The 14,059-nt window shown below is 36.1% G+C and overlaps 1 protein-coding gene across 1 annotated transcript; it reads right to left on the reverse strand.

Moving 5' to 3' along the window:
- Window positions 1–1,204: 1,204 nt before the first annotated feature.
- LOC119884279 (class I histocompatibility antigen, F10 alpha chain-like) lies at window positions 1,205–9,728 on the reverse strand. The gene is made up of 8 exons (XM_038694734.1): window positions 9,560–9,728; window positions 7,323–7,589; window positions 4,839–5,117; window positions 3,943–4,236; window positions 3,167–3,271; window positions 3,059–3,076; window positions 2,892–2,964; window positions 1,205–2,492 (listed from the first exon to the last, which is right to left on the reverse strand). The coding sequence occupies exons 1-7, from the start codon at window positions 9,630–9,632 to the stop codon at window positions 2,918–2,920; spliced, it is 1,083 nt and encodes a 360-aa protein (XP_038550662.1). The 5' UTR covers window positions 9,633–9,728; the 3' UTR covers window positions 1,205–2,492; window positions 2,892–2,917.
- Window positions 9,729–14,059: the final 4,331 nt, after the last annotated feature.

Here is a 14,059-nt window from a genome sequence, read left to right on the forward strand (position 1 = left end):
GGCGACTCTTCTGGTCTTCTCCTTTGTCTATCCTTTATAATATATTTTTTAAACAAAACAAGGCATTTTCAGCCACTTAACCATAAAAATATATTATTTTAATATTCCAGTTCTGCATGTCTCTGTCCTTTTTTGCTGTCAAGCACATATTTATATATCGTTATTGTGATTGTCACATTTTCAAAGAAAGGAAAATCTATCTTCTAGTGTTTAATTTTTTTAAATTTATTTTGAGCTGTGGAAGAAACATTTTAGATGCCTCAGTTAAAGAATCAGTTTCATTATTGTTGGACATCTGATGAAATACAGGATGCAACAAATCTCTTTCCAGATCTTGCAACCGGCAAAAATCTGCCCTAAACCTGTCCGACTAGATTTCTAAAACTACCATAATCATTGATGTTACAGTATATTTCTGATACTGAAGAAACTGGGTTATACAACATCTTTAAATTAGATTTGATTCTTAATGCTGGTGCAGGACTTAATGTTGGACGGGCTATTCCAAAGCCTGGAGACAGCAACAGTCTGGTTGTAAGGCCTGAGTGTGGTACTAAGAGGAGTTGTTGTTCTGAGTAGATATAACCTACAGCACATTAAATCTAGATACTTGCTTCTGAGGAGCCACTGACCTGGAGGATTTCCTGACAGTTGTAATGTCAACAGTTGCCAGGCAGATTTCAGTGCAACAGGTTTTTCAGGGGAAAACCAAAGCGCCACACTGAGCCTGGATCCACTCAGCTGAAGAGCTGCCAGGTAATATAAACATTAATAAAATAAAATAAAATATACAGACAATGTGAAATAGGAAGAAAACACAAATCAGCAGTTATAAACATCAGTATTCTTTTTTCCTCTATTTGTGTTAATAAGTCTTAATACAAATTAAAATAAATCATTTTGTGGTAAGACCTTTTATTAGACAGCAGCAAACCACATGAGAGAGAGAGAAAGCTAAATGATTTCACAAAAATGGTCCCAAACTAAGAAAACCATCACGATCACTTCATGATGAAAAGTCAAATTCCCTTAGTTGTCTGTACAGAATTGCAGGTCTTATCAAATCATTTGTTCTTCCTGCTCTTTAGTTTAACATCTTCAGATCAGAGCCACGTTCATTTAGTCTCTGTGACATCAGTGAACACAATTATATTCATATAATAGAAGCTACAGTCACAAATGTGGAATAAAAAAAAGAAACACATTTGGACTTTTAGGGACTTTATTTAAAAGAAGAACAGTACAAAAGGGATGAAATAGCAGGGAAACTTCATTTAACATTTAGCTACTTAAACCAACACAATATGTGATTTCAGATGTACAATTTGTTTACTAAACTAAGAGAAAATGTCCCTTGTCCCTAAATACTAGCAGAACATATTTTCAACAACATATCTGTGTGCTGAGAAGCTAAAAACATAACCCACAACCCTTTAAAAGTCTCAGCCAAAATCAATATAATGTTTCAAAACAGATCAAAATAAAGATATTATGAAACAAAAACACACACCTGATTAATTAAGGAAAACCTCACAATCATAAGTTAATATTTATTTGGCCTGGTTTGAATCAAAACAAAATCTTTAAATCTTATCCGTTTTTAAGAAATATACAAGCAAACTATTTACAAAACTGGAAAACAAATGGTGTTGATGCTTATAGTGTGTGTGTGTCTGTGTGTGTGTTTGTGTGAGGTTAGGGTGGGCAACACTGATACGACATATCATTGTTTGATTGTGTAATTTCACGTTGTATTACTGATGCTGTACATTTTGTGGAAATTCAATTTAGAAGCCATTTAGTGAATTAAACATAAACCAATATATTTCACCGCAGTTAGAAGGTGTCCAGTTTACGCAGCATGTTTTTGGATATTGCTGATTGATTTGCAGTTTTGCCAGTGATCGAATAAAACCAGAGAAACAAAGAACAACTTTCTCATTAAAACAGTAAAGACAACGTTTTACGGGTTGACAAATATCTGTTATTTATCATCTTATTACCAGACCCTATGAATATATATTTTAAAACGCGTGTACGTGGATGAGTGTGTGTCTATATATGTGTATTTATTTTTGTATTACCATATTGATTTTACCAGAAAACCCAACACCAGAAGTTTTTAACTGTAACTAAGGTGGATTTGTTTAAGATGAACACATACAACTTTAAATCATTTAGGTATGTTTGAAGAGTTCTGTGATGCTTTCATTGTTGTTTTACTTCTCTTCAAGAAAAAAATATAAATGATCCTCATTTATTTTACCAATGAGAGGAAATTCCACTTTTTCAATTGAAACTAAATATTCAAAAGCATTTTTTTTTGTTAACTAATTTTTAAAATTGGTTTTCTTTGTAAGGCATTCAATAAGCATTTACTCCTCAATCCCAACCCTGATTCTATCAGTTTATAAAAGGTGATCAATAATCAATGAATTCCCAGTTTACAGAGGAGGATGTTTCTTGATCCAGTGCAAAAGTTATCCATAAACCTAAAGAGACAAAAAGAATACAATTAGATAAACTACAAAACTAAATAATTTACCATAAATGTTCAATTCCACAAAGCAACACATTTACATTTAAAATATCAATGATTTAGTCACTTAAATGTTAAAAAAACAAGTATTTACCTTTTATGCTTTTGAAGTCATTTGTTTTAATTTGGATCAACACCAATTAAATAAATTTGTGTCACTGTTTCTCTAAAGGTTAATATTTTTAATATTTAATATTAAATTTACATCTAAATATACAACAGTTTCACCTTTGTTCTTTTCTTTACAACTACAACATGTCACAGAAGTTTTACAGATAAAGAAACAATCTCAAAAGTTTACAGATAGTTTAACAACAAGTGTAAAATTCATGTCCCGTATGAAGCAACTCACTGTGTTCAGGGTGGCGTGTTTGTCATTTAGGCTTTTGGGTTCAGCTCCTCCAAAACTTCAGGGTTGCTTACAGCTGTAAGGTCAGAAACACACTGTTAGTCCACATCCTGCTCTGACACTGAGTTTTACAAACAAAAGAAAACTGAATGAAAACAAGTTTTACTTACGAGATGGAGGGCGTTTGGCTGAAATAAAAAGAAAAGACAAATTGTTGTTGTTAAAGTTAAAAATGTCTGACTTTATCAAAAAAGTACATTTTTGTTTTGGTCTCTCACCTTTGTTCTTTTTGTAAATGAAGTATCCAATGACAGCGATGGCGACAAGAGCAAGAACAACCACTGCAACAATGACGATGATGACAGTCATGTCAGAGGGATTCCCTGCAGAAAACAACAAAACACAGTCACAACCTGTTCAGATGAAGCAGGAAAATCCATCTGCCAACCAGATCTCAATCATGTATAAAGACACTCTGTTTGTTTGTTCTGCTGTTAATTTAATTTTATCTCCACTTGTCTGAAAATCATTTTCAAAAACTTTCAAGGCCTTGATTTTTTCACAAACTTTCAAGGAAAGTATATTTAAGCACTTTCAATAACTGATTTGTTTCAAAACTTTCAAGGAAGGTAAGTTCAAGTACTTTCAAGGACCCATTCAAAAACTTTCAAGGACTTGCTTTTTTGCAATCTTTCAAGGAAGCTGAATTCAAGCAATTTCAATGACCCACTAAAAACTTTCCAGGCCTTGATTTGTTCACTCCACAAACTTTCAAGGAATTCAAGGACTTGTGTCTTTGCTGTTTCTGTTCCATATATTGGTTTTTGGAAAGAATGAATGATTTGACATCAGCGTACTCTACTCATCTTCTAAGACTGATCAGAAGTCAATACAGCACCTATAATCAATGAGCTGTGGTTACACGTTAATATGGTTACACATGGTCTGAAGAAAAAGCTGTTTGCACTGATTTAAAAACTAAAATAATTACAAAGGTTGTTCTTTAATCAAAGGTCAGTAAACAGACAGAAAAACCATCTGATTCCAGTCTTACCTCCGTTGGTTCTGATCTTTGGTTTCTCCAGTTTGGTGACGATGTCGTTCTTCGCACCAGCGAGCTGAAACACACATTCGTACTTCTCCCAGTCTCCAGTTGGAGGATTCAGGTCAACACTCGTCTGGAAGGATCCATCGTTGTTGGGGAGGATCTCTCCGTGGTCCACGTCCTCATGAAGCTCCTCTCCATCTTTCCTCCAGAACATCGTGACTCTGTCAGAGTAGAAACCTGTAGCGTGGCAGCTGACTGGAGAGGAGGGAGTCTTCTGGAGGAGAGACACTGAGGGAAGCTCTGGAGAGAGAGAGAGAGAGAGAGAGAGAGAGAGAGAGAGATTTGATTTTCAAAACCCTTTTTAATTGCAATATACACAATAACTATTACAAACTGCCAAACAACATCATTAATTTAAAGACCAATAAAAAATCTTAAAAAGATAGAAAACAGCAACTCTTCTTCAACAATTTCACAAAGGACCTTATTTAGACACCATCTTACCTCAAAGGATAAAAAATCATGCATTAATCTATAATAATGATAATCAATCAAAATCAATCAAAAAAGAGAGAGAGAGAGAGAGAGATTATAGGTTTTTCATTTTTTCGATTTACTGTTTGATATACTGTGTATGAAATGTAAATAAACCTCACTGAAGTGTAACTAAAGAAGAGAAGCACAGATGGAAAAAGACAGAAAAGAGAAAGAGAAAGAGAGAAAACAGAGAGAGAGGTGATAAATGTGACAGAGAGAAAATGAAAGATAAATAAATGTGTGTAAACAAAGTTGATCTCTGTGTGTTGGTTTATATTTATTATAATGTTGCTGTTGGTTAGAAACAAATGAGGCTTTTTAACATTGTTGTGTCCATGAAACTACATCAGGTCATGTGATTCTACCTGTTCTCCGCAGAGAGCTCCTCCCATAGTCCACATACTTCTTCAGCCAGTCAACGCACTCCTGGGTCAGGTAGTTTTTTGTCTGTGCGATCCAAGCTCTGTTATTATCCCACTTGTGTTTGGTGATGACAGCCTGTGGTTTTGGAGCGATCCATGTCTCTGTCTTCAGGTCAAATGCTATGAAGTCTTCTCCATCATAACCATCTTGAAAAAAACCTTTAACCTCTCCAGTCTCATCGTCCCACTCACATCCGTACATCCTCTGGGCAACGTGTGCACCTGAAAGAGAGACATCAGTAAACAGAGTGAGATCACAGCTCATCTATCATCAGCTGATGTCACATCTTCACCACAGAGACACACTGATCCACAGACACCAGAACAGAGGATCTACACCTCCTGCTGCGATTGGCTCGACGGACGCCACTCACAGCCAATCGCCATCTGGACAGTGTGTGCGGACGCCTTAAGAGAGAGAGAGAGAGGAGAGGCAGAGAGGCTGCTGGGAAACAGAGTGAGATCCTAACTCTTTTTATTTCACCACCACAGAGACACGCTGCCTCCACTGAGACCAGCAGTTTATCGTCCCCTGCTGAAGGCGCTGTGGCTTCATGTGAGCTGCAGGAACACAAACTGAGGTGGACGCAGATTAAACCTGATCCTGGACTGAACATGACCCCCCTCCTCTACTGAGACCCTGCAGCCAGTGGATCAGTCCACCAACATCCTCTTCCTGTGAGGAACTACAGACCGGGCTGTCCTGAGGCTCTAGAAGCTTCCACTGAAGGAGCGTTTCAGTCCAGGATCAGTCTCTAGACTCCACCTGCTCCACCAGGACAGCGTGTCCTGTTCAGCAGCGCGTTACTACAACTGGTCAGAATAAGGCCGAGACCAGCAGGACCATTATGGAGACTGGGAGACAGTCTGTGTGTCCTGATCGGTCCATCCATCAGCCAATCAATCAATACAACCAGCAGCTGTTTCCACCTGCAGATGTTGGCTTGATGCTGCCTGCTGGGACGGACCAACACGCTGTGGTCAGAACAGCAGAGTGAAACTAATCTAATCTGGACTTCTACTTTATATTTAGAGCTCAAACTGATCATTCTTTTCACTGTCAATTATTGTTTCTGATTAATCGATTAACTTATTTTAAAAAAAAAGTGTCAGAAAATAGTGAAAAACGTCCGTCACAAGTTCCCGGAGGCTGAAGGTGAAATCTTTAAACGCTTCTTCTTTTTGTCCGACGCTGAACAGTATTTAATATAAAATGATATTAAAAACAGAGAAAAGCAGCAAATTCTCATATTTGAGAAACTGGAACTAGAACATGTTTTGGCTTTTTGTTTTTTGTTTTTTGCTTAATAAAAGACTTAAATGATTATCTGATTATCAAAATTGTTGCCAATTAATTTTCTGTTGTTCAACTAATCGATTAACTGATTGATTGTTTCAGCACTATATATGTTTATTACGGCAGAGACACACTGTGGTCAAGTAAAGTTAATCTAATCTGTAGTTCTACTTTATATTTATATTATGGGACGGACAGACTGTGTATCAGTAGAGTTAATATAATATAATCTGTATTCTACTACATATTTAGGGCTCAAACTAATTATTCTTGTCATTATTGATTATGTAATGACTATTTTTTCGATTAATCGATAAATCGTTTGCTCTGTAAAACGTCAGGAAACAGTGAAAAATCTCTCAAACTGAAAGTGAAATCTTTAAACGGCTTCTTTAGTCCGACCGACAGAATTTAATTTACAATTTTTTAAAATATAATTTGAATTAAATATAAAAGATAAAATATCTCTTTATAGAAATTATTGTTGATTCTTTTACTGTTGATAAACTAATCGATTAATTGACTTTATAATAATTATATTCTGGGATGGACAGACTGTGCATCAGTCGTGCTGTTAAACCTTTTAAACCTCTGATCTGAAGGAGACATTTACCGCGTCGTCCTGTCAGCAGGTTTATTAAAACACGCTGCTCCTCCTCTCATACGGGGACCCAGCAGAAGCAGCCTGTGTCCCGTTTACAGTCCTGCTCCGTAGTTTGAGAAACCAGGCGGTAATGTTCCTCTGTCAGCTGTGTGTTGTGAAACTGTTGTGAGGAACTGGTTCCTACAGGAGAGTTATTCTGGACCGGCTCACTGTGGGCAGCTCAGTAAAGTTATTCTGATCTGATCTAGTGGAGATAAAGTGTTTTTGATCTCTGCTGGTTATTATGGGATGGACAGAAACTCTGGATCAGTGAAGTACAGCAGCGTCCAGGAGTCTCAGTCAGGTTTCTGTCTGACTGTGTTTCAGCCAAGAAAAGCAGGAAATCAGACAGTTTAATGTACGAGAATAAAACTCCACAGATGAAGAACGATGTGTGTGTGTTTGTGTGTGAGGTAACATCTGTTTACTGAAATACAGGATGAAAATATAAACAACATTTTATCAATAGAAAGTGAAACTAACAAACCTCCAGTTTGGTTGAAGCGCTGCTTTGCAACTCCAATGTTGGCTTTGAAGACCTGCTGGTGACCAATCAAGTTCTGAGTCTCCCTCTCCAAGTACTGAGGATCATCTGCTGTGACTCTGCTCATCCAGTCCTGTTTGGGTTCTGCTCTCCTGGTGTTACTGTCATAGTGAATCATCTGAGCTTCATCAACCAACCCAACAGCCACAAACTCTGGGAAGTTTGGGACTCCAGAAGACGCAGTGTAGAAATACTTCAGAGAGTGAGTCACTGTAAGAAAGAGTTCATGATTTCAGTTTTTATATCACAGTTTTATAAATTCACTGAACAAAGTTATTTTCCTGCACACAGAGTCAAAAGGTACTAAAGTACATTCAAGACCTCCTAATAATCTCTTTTGTGCATCAATAAAAACAAAAATATATTTATAAATAAAACTTTTGCTCCAGAAACTCTTTACTTTAATATTTCTGATGATTTTGTCTTGAACATTTAATTTATTCTGAAATAAAATATGAAACAAATCAAATATTCAGGTCCTGCAGTCGTGTAACTGAGTTTCATTGATAGAAATCAGTTTGTAGAAACAGGCGTCATGTTGTTTTCTGGTGCTTGATATCTCAACGTGAAGTTAAACTACAGTTTAGTTTCAGTCAGTGGAGTCTTTTATTCTTCAGGATGCTTCATTAGCAGCTTTCACTCCTCATTATCGTTCAGTTTGAAATCTAAAATCACAAACCTCTGAACTAAATATACACACTGCATGTGATTCTAATTTTATTTTCTATATTCTACAGATTATTTTCTGTTTCATTATAGTTTCTTTCTTAAACAATAAACAAATGACAACTTGTGTTTCTTCTTCTGAGGTTTTAAATGACTTCTTGAAGTTAAATCCTGCAGCAGTTTTCATTAAACAGTTTAGAAGAAGGTTGTTTCGTTTTCATTTCATGTTCACTGACTTCATTTCTTTATGTTGTTGTCAGATGGTTTGTGGATTACATTTGAGTATAAAGATTTTTAAATCCAAACAACAACAAAAAAACATCTGACCCAGTCCCTTGTGTGTTTTATCTCTCATGTCATTCAGTACAGTTTCTATCAGTATCAGTCTTTACCGGATTAAAACCTTTTTCTTAAACTCTAATATCATTTGTTAAATTAGAACATTCACTCCACCATGAACTGATGTTTTTATCACTTTCAGGCCAGATTTTTAAAATATTTTAACAGAGTAAACTTTCAACTTTAAATTATTGATTATATCAGAAACCTCCACTGTCCTCTGCTGTCTGAACACATGTAGATCATTTTTCAGCTGCACTTTCTTTCTGCACTGCTCAAATCTAAACTGTTTTTCCAAATCTGACCAAGAATAAATCTATTTCCTGTTAAAAGATCAAATACCTAAACAGGAAACTGGATTTAAAAGGTTGATATTGATAGTTGGAAGTTTAAAATTCAATATATCAGACAGTATTTTTCAAACAATCACATAATTTAAAGAAATAAACTTGATGCAGATTATTTAATTTTTTTTTATGTGACCAAGAAACTCGGGAGCTGTTTCTAAATTACCTCAAACCTGTTTGGTAGTTGAGCATCTTTTTACTTATTGAACAACTTTTACACAAAAACTCTGTGATAAACTAATATCGATTTATCATCCAGCTCTACTAATCAGCAAGTTTTACATACAGTACAGGCTAAATGTTAAAACCACCTGTGTGTTTTTAATAGGAAACTAAATTGCCAAGAACACAGTTTTTATATAAAACGATCAGTGTAGCAACTTTATAGTTTTGGACAAGAAAATCTTTTTTTTAACGCCTTGTTTTTATGTTTTTTTCGTATTTTCCTTTATTTATCTGAGTTTGTGTTGGACTTTTCTGCTGCTTAATGACGCTGCAATTTTTGCTTAAGATCGATTTAATGCTCCTGATAACATTAATTAAAATAATGTCCCAAATAGGCCTAATAGGAAAAAACAAGATGAATACACTTTTTAACAGACATTGTCAGAAACAGACTTTTTTTAAACAGGATTTACTAACATGAACATTTAATGGGTTTGTTGATTTTCTCACATTTCCATAATCTGTTAGGAAGACTTGAAACTAAACATCAAAGATCATCAACGTAACTTTAAATTCATATTAGCAGCAGGCTATAAAGACATGACGCATGTTTTTCTTTTACAATCAACCGATATAAAATAATATATATAAAAGTTAACTCACCTCCCGCCGCGTCATGGAGACATATTCCAAGGAGAGACAGGAAAACCAGCATCTTCATTTTGACCTGTCGCATCTTTAACGTTGATAGATAAACGATCAATATGTTTCTTTAGCCAGAGAAAACGGCACTGTGCTGCCAGCTCGAGCTTCCAGGGTGAAATGAGGATAAGAGAAGAAGGGACGCCGAGTTCAACGCGCTTCAACCTCCATCTGAGCCAATGGGAATTCAGGCTGAGCACCAACGTCACTAATATCTCGGTAAAACTGACCCGCTGAGGTTTTTAACGAAAGTGAAACTAAACTGAGTTTATTTTAGTCTGTGTTGGGGGGGGGGGGGGGGGCTTTATTTTAGAGTCTCAGCTTTGTTCATATATGAAAGGAGTAATAACCTGCTCAGATCCTGAACAGTGTTTTGCAGGCTGATGTGATGTAACCAGCAGGAATGTATTAACTTTCTGGGAGGTCAGAGGTCACTGTCAGCTACAGATCAGATCTTCTGGAGTCTTATTGTTATTTTTGTTCTGTGTGGCTGCCCTGGGATTGAAAACAGTCCTGATCAAAATATAAAAAAACAAGAAAACCAAAGTGTGGTTTCAGTGATTATGTGGTGAGGTGCGCCCTCCAGTGGATCAAACCTGCAGCAGCACATTTTTATTATCTGATATTTTAAACACATCTGTGTGTGACCGCTGTGGTTCTGCGTTGTGTTGGTAAGGTAGGACAGACGCCGTGACCCCGGGATGTGTTTATGGCTGACCTCTGTTCTGACAAACACACAAGGAAGCAGAACCTCTATATTAATTGTTCTGCCAGCTCCTGCACAAATAAAAAAAACATACAGAACAGAAGTTCGCCTAGTTAGTTGCGACTTTAAGCAGCACTCACTCTTCAAGAAAACTATTTTTAAGAGTCGGTTTGTTAAAATCACTATGTTGACAGGTGAAAACAGACATTATAACACTGTGGAAAACACAAACAAACAAACAATCACGACAGGAAATAATGGGATGGATAAAAGAGTAGAGGGGAAGTAAAAAAAGGAATTTATAACAGGGACCACAGAAGAAGAAGAGAGGAGAGGCTCTGAACTTCAACACACAGGCCTACATCCTACTGCGGTAACGTGAACAGCCGACTGCGAACCCGCGGTCAAGCCAGCCGCAGTCTGAATTTTGTTGCGCCTAAAGCAGTTAATACGGTAAGCGAGGCGAAGGTCCTGAAAGATACATAGGCGTTTTTATGTTACTGATTATTATTTTACTTATGAAATACATACCACGGTAACATAATAATAATAATAATAATAATAATGATAATAATAATAATAATTAGTATAATACTTTTTATATATAAGAAAATGTAATACATTTTATTATTATTATAAAAGAAAATTTCCCTTTTTTTATGTGGTGAAAATAACAATTTATATGAACTTTGACCTCTTAACAAAGTCATTCCTCAGTATGTTAATTCACCATTGGTTTCTACTTCACAATGAGTTCATCTATCAGTAACACATATTTGGAAACATTTTATTGTGTGAACTTGGAGAAATCACACACATATATATATATTGCTCCAAAAGTGAAAAGGAACAAACCGTTAACATTTGTCTAAATTTTGACCTTTGACCAAAACAATTCCTTAATAGGTGACATCACTGTTATCATATCCTTTGCTTCCTTGTGTGCTTCGTTTGCACTCTGCACAATTTGTCAATATGTCTATATTGTTTTTGTTCATAGTGTGTATATTTGTGTGGTCTACAGTAAAGTCTGTGTCTGATTTTATTTTATTTTATTACTGTGATATTGTATTTTTGTATGAGTAAGCACATCTTGAGCAATCTATAATCCTGAGTCAGATTCCTCATATGTGTACATATACCTCACAATAAAGGCAAGGCAAGTTTATTTGTATAGCACATTTCAACAACAAGCTAATTCAAAGTGCTTTACATAAAACATAAAAGCAACAGGGAAATATAAAAAGTTTAAAAGCAACATAGGGAAATTGAAAAAATACACATTAAAATATAATAAAAGTTACAGTGCAGTGTACAAACAGGGTTAAAAGAGTTAAATGGAAAATAAAAGCAGGCTGAGGGGTTGAGCAAATAATTGAGTTATCAATCTACTAGTTAAAGGCAGTGGTAAAAAGAAAAATCTTAAATATTTAATTAAAAACAATGGTAATATTGTTCCAAATATACGGAGCATAATAACTGAACGCTGCTTCTCCTTGTTTAGTTTTGACTCTGGGGACAGAAAGCAGACTTGTCCCAGATGACCTGAGAGGTCTGGATGGTTCATAACGAAGCAGAAGATCGTTCTGAATCAGTTGCAGCTGTCTGATGGATTTCTTAGGGAGCCCTGTAAAGACACTGTTACAGTAGTCAAGTCGACAGAAGATAAATGCATGGATAAGCTTTTCCAGGTCCTGCTGAGACATAAGTCCTTTAATCCTTTATATATTCTTCAGGTGGTAGTAGGTTGTCTTTGTAATTGTGTTAATATGGCTCCTCAAATTCAGGTCTGAGTCCATCCTCAGTCCAAGATTTCTGGCTTGATTTGAGGTTCTTAACATTACAGATTGAAGTCGAGCACTGACTTTCAATCGTTCCCCCCTGGCTCCAAAAACAATAACTTCAGTTTTATCTTTGTTCAATTGAAGAAAATTCTGGCACATCCAATAGTTGACCTGCTCAATACAGTTAGACAGCGCCTGTATGGGATCATACAACACAAGATAGTTTTCATGACAACAGTATTTAACTTCAGTGTTTGAAATGAAAACAAGGTGCAAAGAAATCAAACTGAAGCAGAAAGAGAGTCAGAGAGCTTCTTAAACACAAACACAGATCTGTCAGCTCTGTCCTCCAGGATAAATGCTCCTGATGTGGAGCTGTGGATTCTGAAAACTGCTTGAACAAGATAAATCACCTCTGTTGATGTTTCAACACCTGATGCTGCTTTTCATTTTGCTTTGGCACCGTTTATACTTTAAACACCGTTCCATCCTCGCATCATTTAAAGGTTATCAAATTTATGTTTAACTGAAAAGAAAAGTTCTTTCTTTCTTTCTAAGACTGCTTTTTATCATCTCAAGAACATTGCTAACAAATACAGAGACACTTATCCGTGCTTTTATTGATTACTGTAACGCTCTGCTTTCTGGTCTCTAAACAGCAGCTGCTATAAAACGTTGCTGCACGTCTTTTGACTAGGACCAGAAAGAGAACATTAACCCCATCCTAAAGTCTCTGCATTGACTTCCAGTTTATTTCAGAATTGATTTTAAGATGCTTTTACTACGTTAATGGTATTTGTCCAGAATACTTATCAGATTTGCTGTTACCTTATGAACCTACTAGAGCCCTCAGGTCCTCTTGTAGTGACTTTTTAATTATTCCTAAAGCCTCAACTAAAACTTATGGTGAGGCCTCCTTTCAATATTATGGCCTGCGTTTGTGGAACACCCTTCCTGTTGAGCGGCAGGAAATCTGGACATGTTCAAAGGCAAACTAAAGACATATTTAACCAAGCTTTTAACTGAGCTGTATTTATTTGATTTAGTTTAAACGTTATTCATTTATTATACTTTTACTATTGATGGGCTGCTACTCGTGCTGTTTGTTCTGGTGTCCTGGGGTTTTAGTGTTTCAGGGGTGGCAGGGATTGATGTTTGGACTTGATCTTCTGTTTTTCCCAGGTGCTTATTTGTGGTTGGAGGGTTGTTCTTATGTGCATTATATGGGGAGGTACTATTACTTTACTGTGGTTTTTAAACTATTGTTTTTAAATGGCTCTGTAGTGTGAAGCACTTTGTGTTACATGTATTTTTATGAAAAGTGCTATATAAATAAAAATTGATTGATTAACTAAGACTGAATTATTCAGGATTATTACCCACACAAAGCAACATGTGTTGTATCTTTTAGCTGTACAATGTAGTATTGTTTGTGATACTGAGGACTGAACTCTGGTTGACGAAGTCTCGTACTGCTCACTGCTGAAGTTAGTTTTAATGTAGTCTAGTGGTGTTTGCTTCATTGATTCAGTTTCTGCATCTTACATTTCACATTTATGTTGCTTATGTTACACATGTTCTCATGATTACATCTATAATTTATATAAATATATATTTCCATTGCCCCACCATCTTTGTACCCACTTCCCTCGCCTGAACCTGCCTTTCTGCATCAAAACCTGCTTGTAAACCTTTCCTCATCAATAAACCACTAAAATCATCCAGTCTTAGTGTTTATCCTGCTTATCCTGCGTACAGGGTCGCGGGGGGAAAGAAAAAAAGCTTTTAATAATCAGAACATGGAGAAGTTAACTGAAAATGTTACTGAACAAGTTTTTTAATTTGAAGTTTTGTTGTAGTCAACACCGCCCAAACCGAGACCAAGTCAAGACCAAGACCAGAGTTTATCAAGACCGAGACAAGACCAAGACTTTTAAGGGCTGAGACCGAGTCAGGACCAAGACCAGTTCC

Source organism: Micropterus salmoides, unplaced genomic scaffold, assembly GCF_014851395.1.
Source record: "Micropterus salmoides isolate LMB-PRFRI ecotype aquatic unplaced genomic scaffold, ASM1485139v1 Ms_hic_scaffold_3335, whole genome shotgun sequence".
In the NCBI taxonomy this organism is placed as follows: domain Eukaryota; kingdom Metazoa; phylum Chordata; class Actinopteri; order Centrarchiformes; family Centrarchidae; genus Micropterus; species Micropterus salmoides.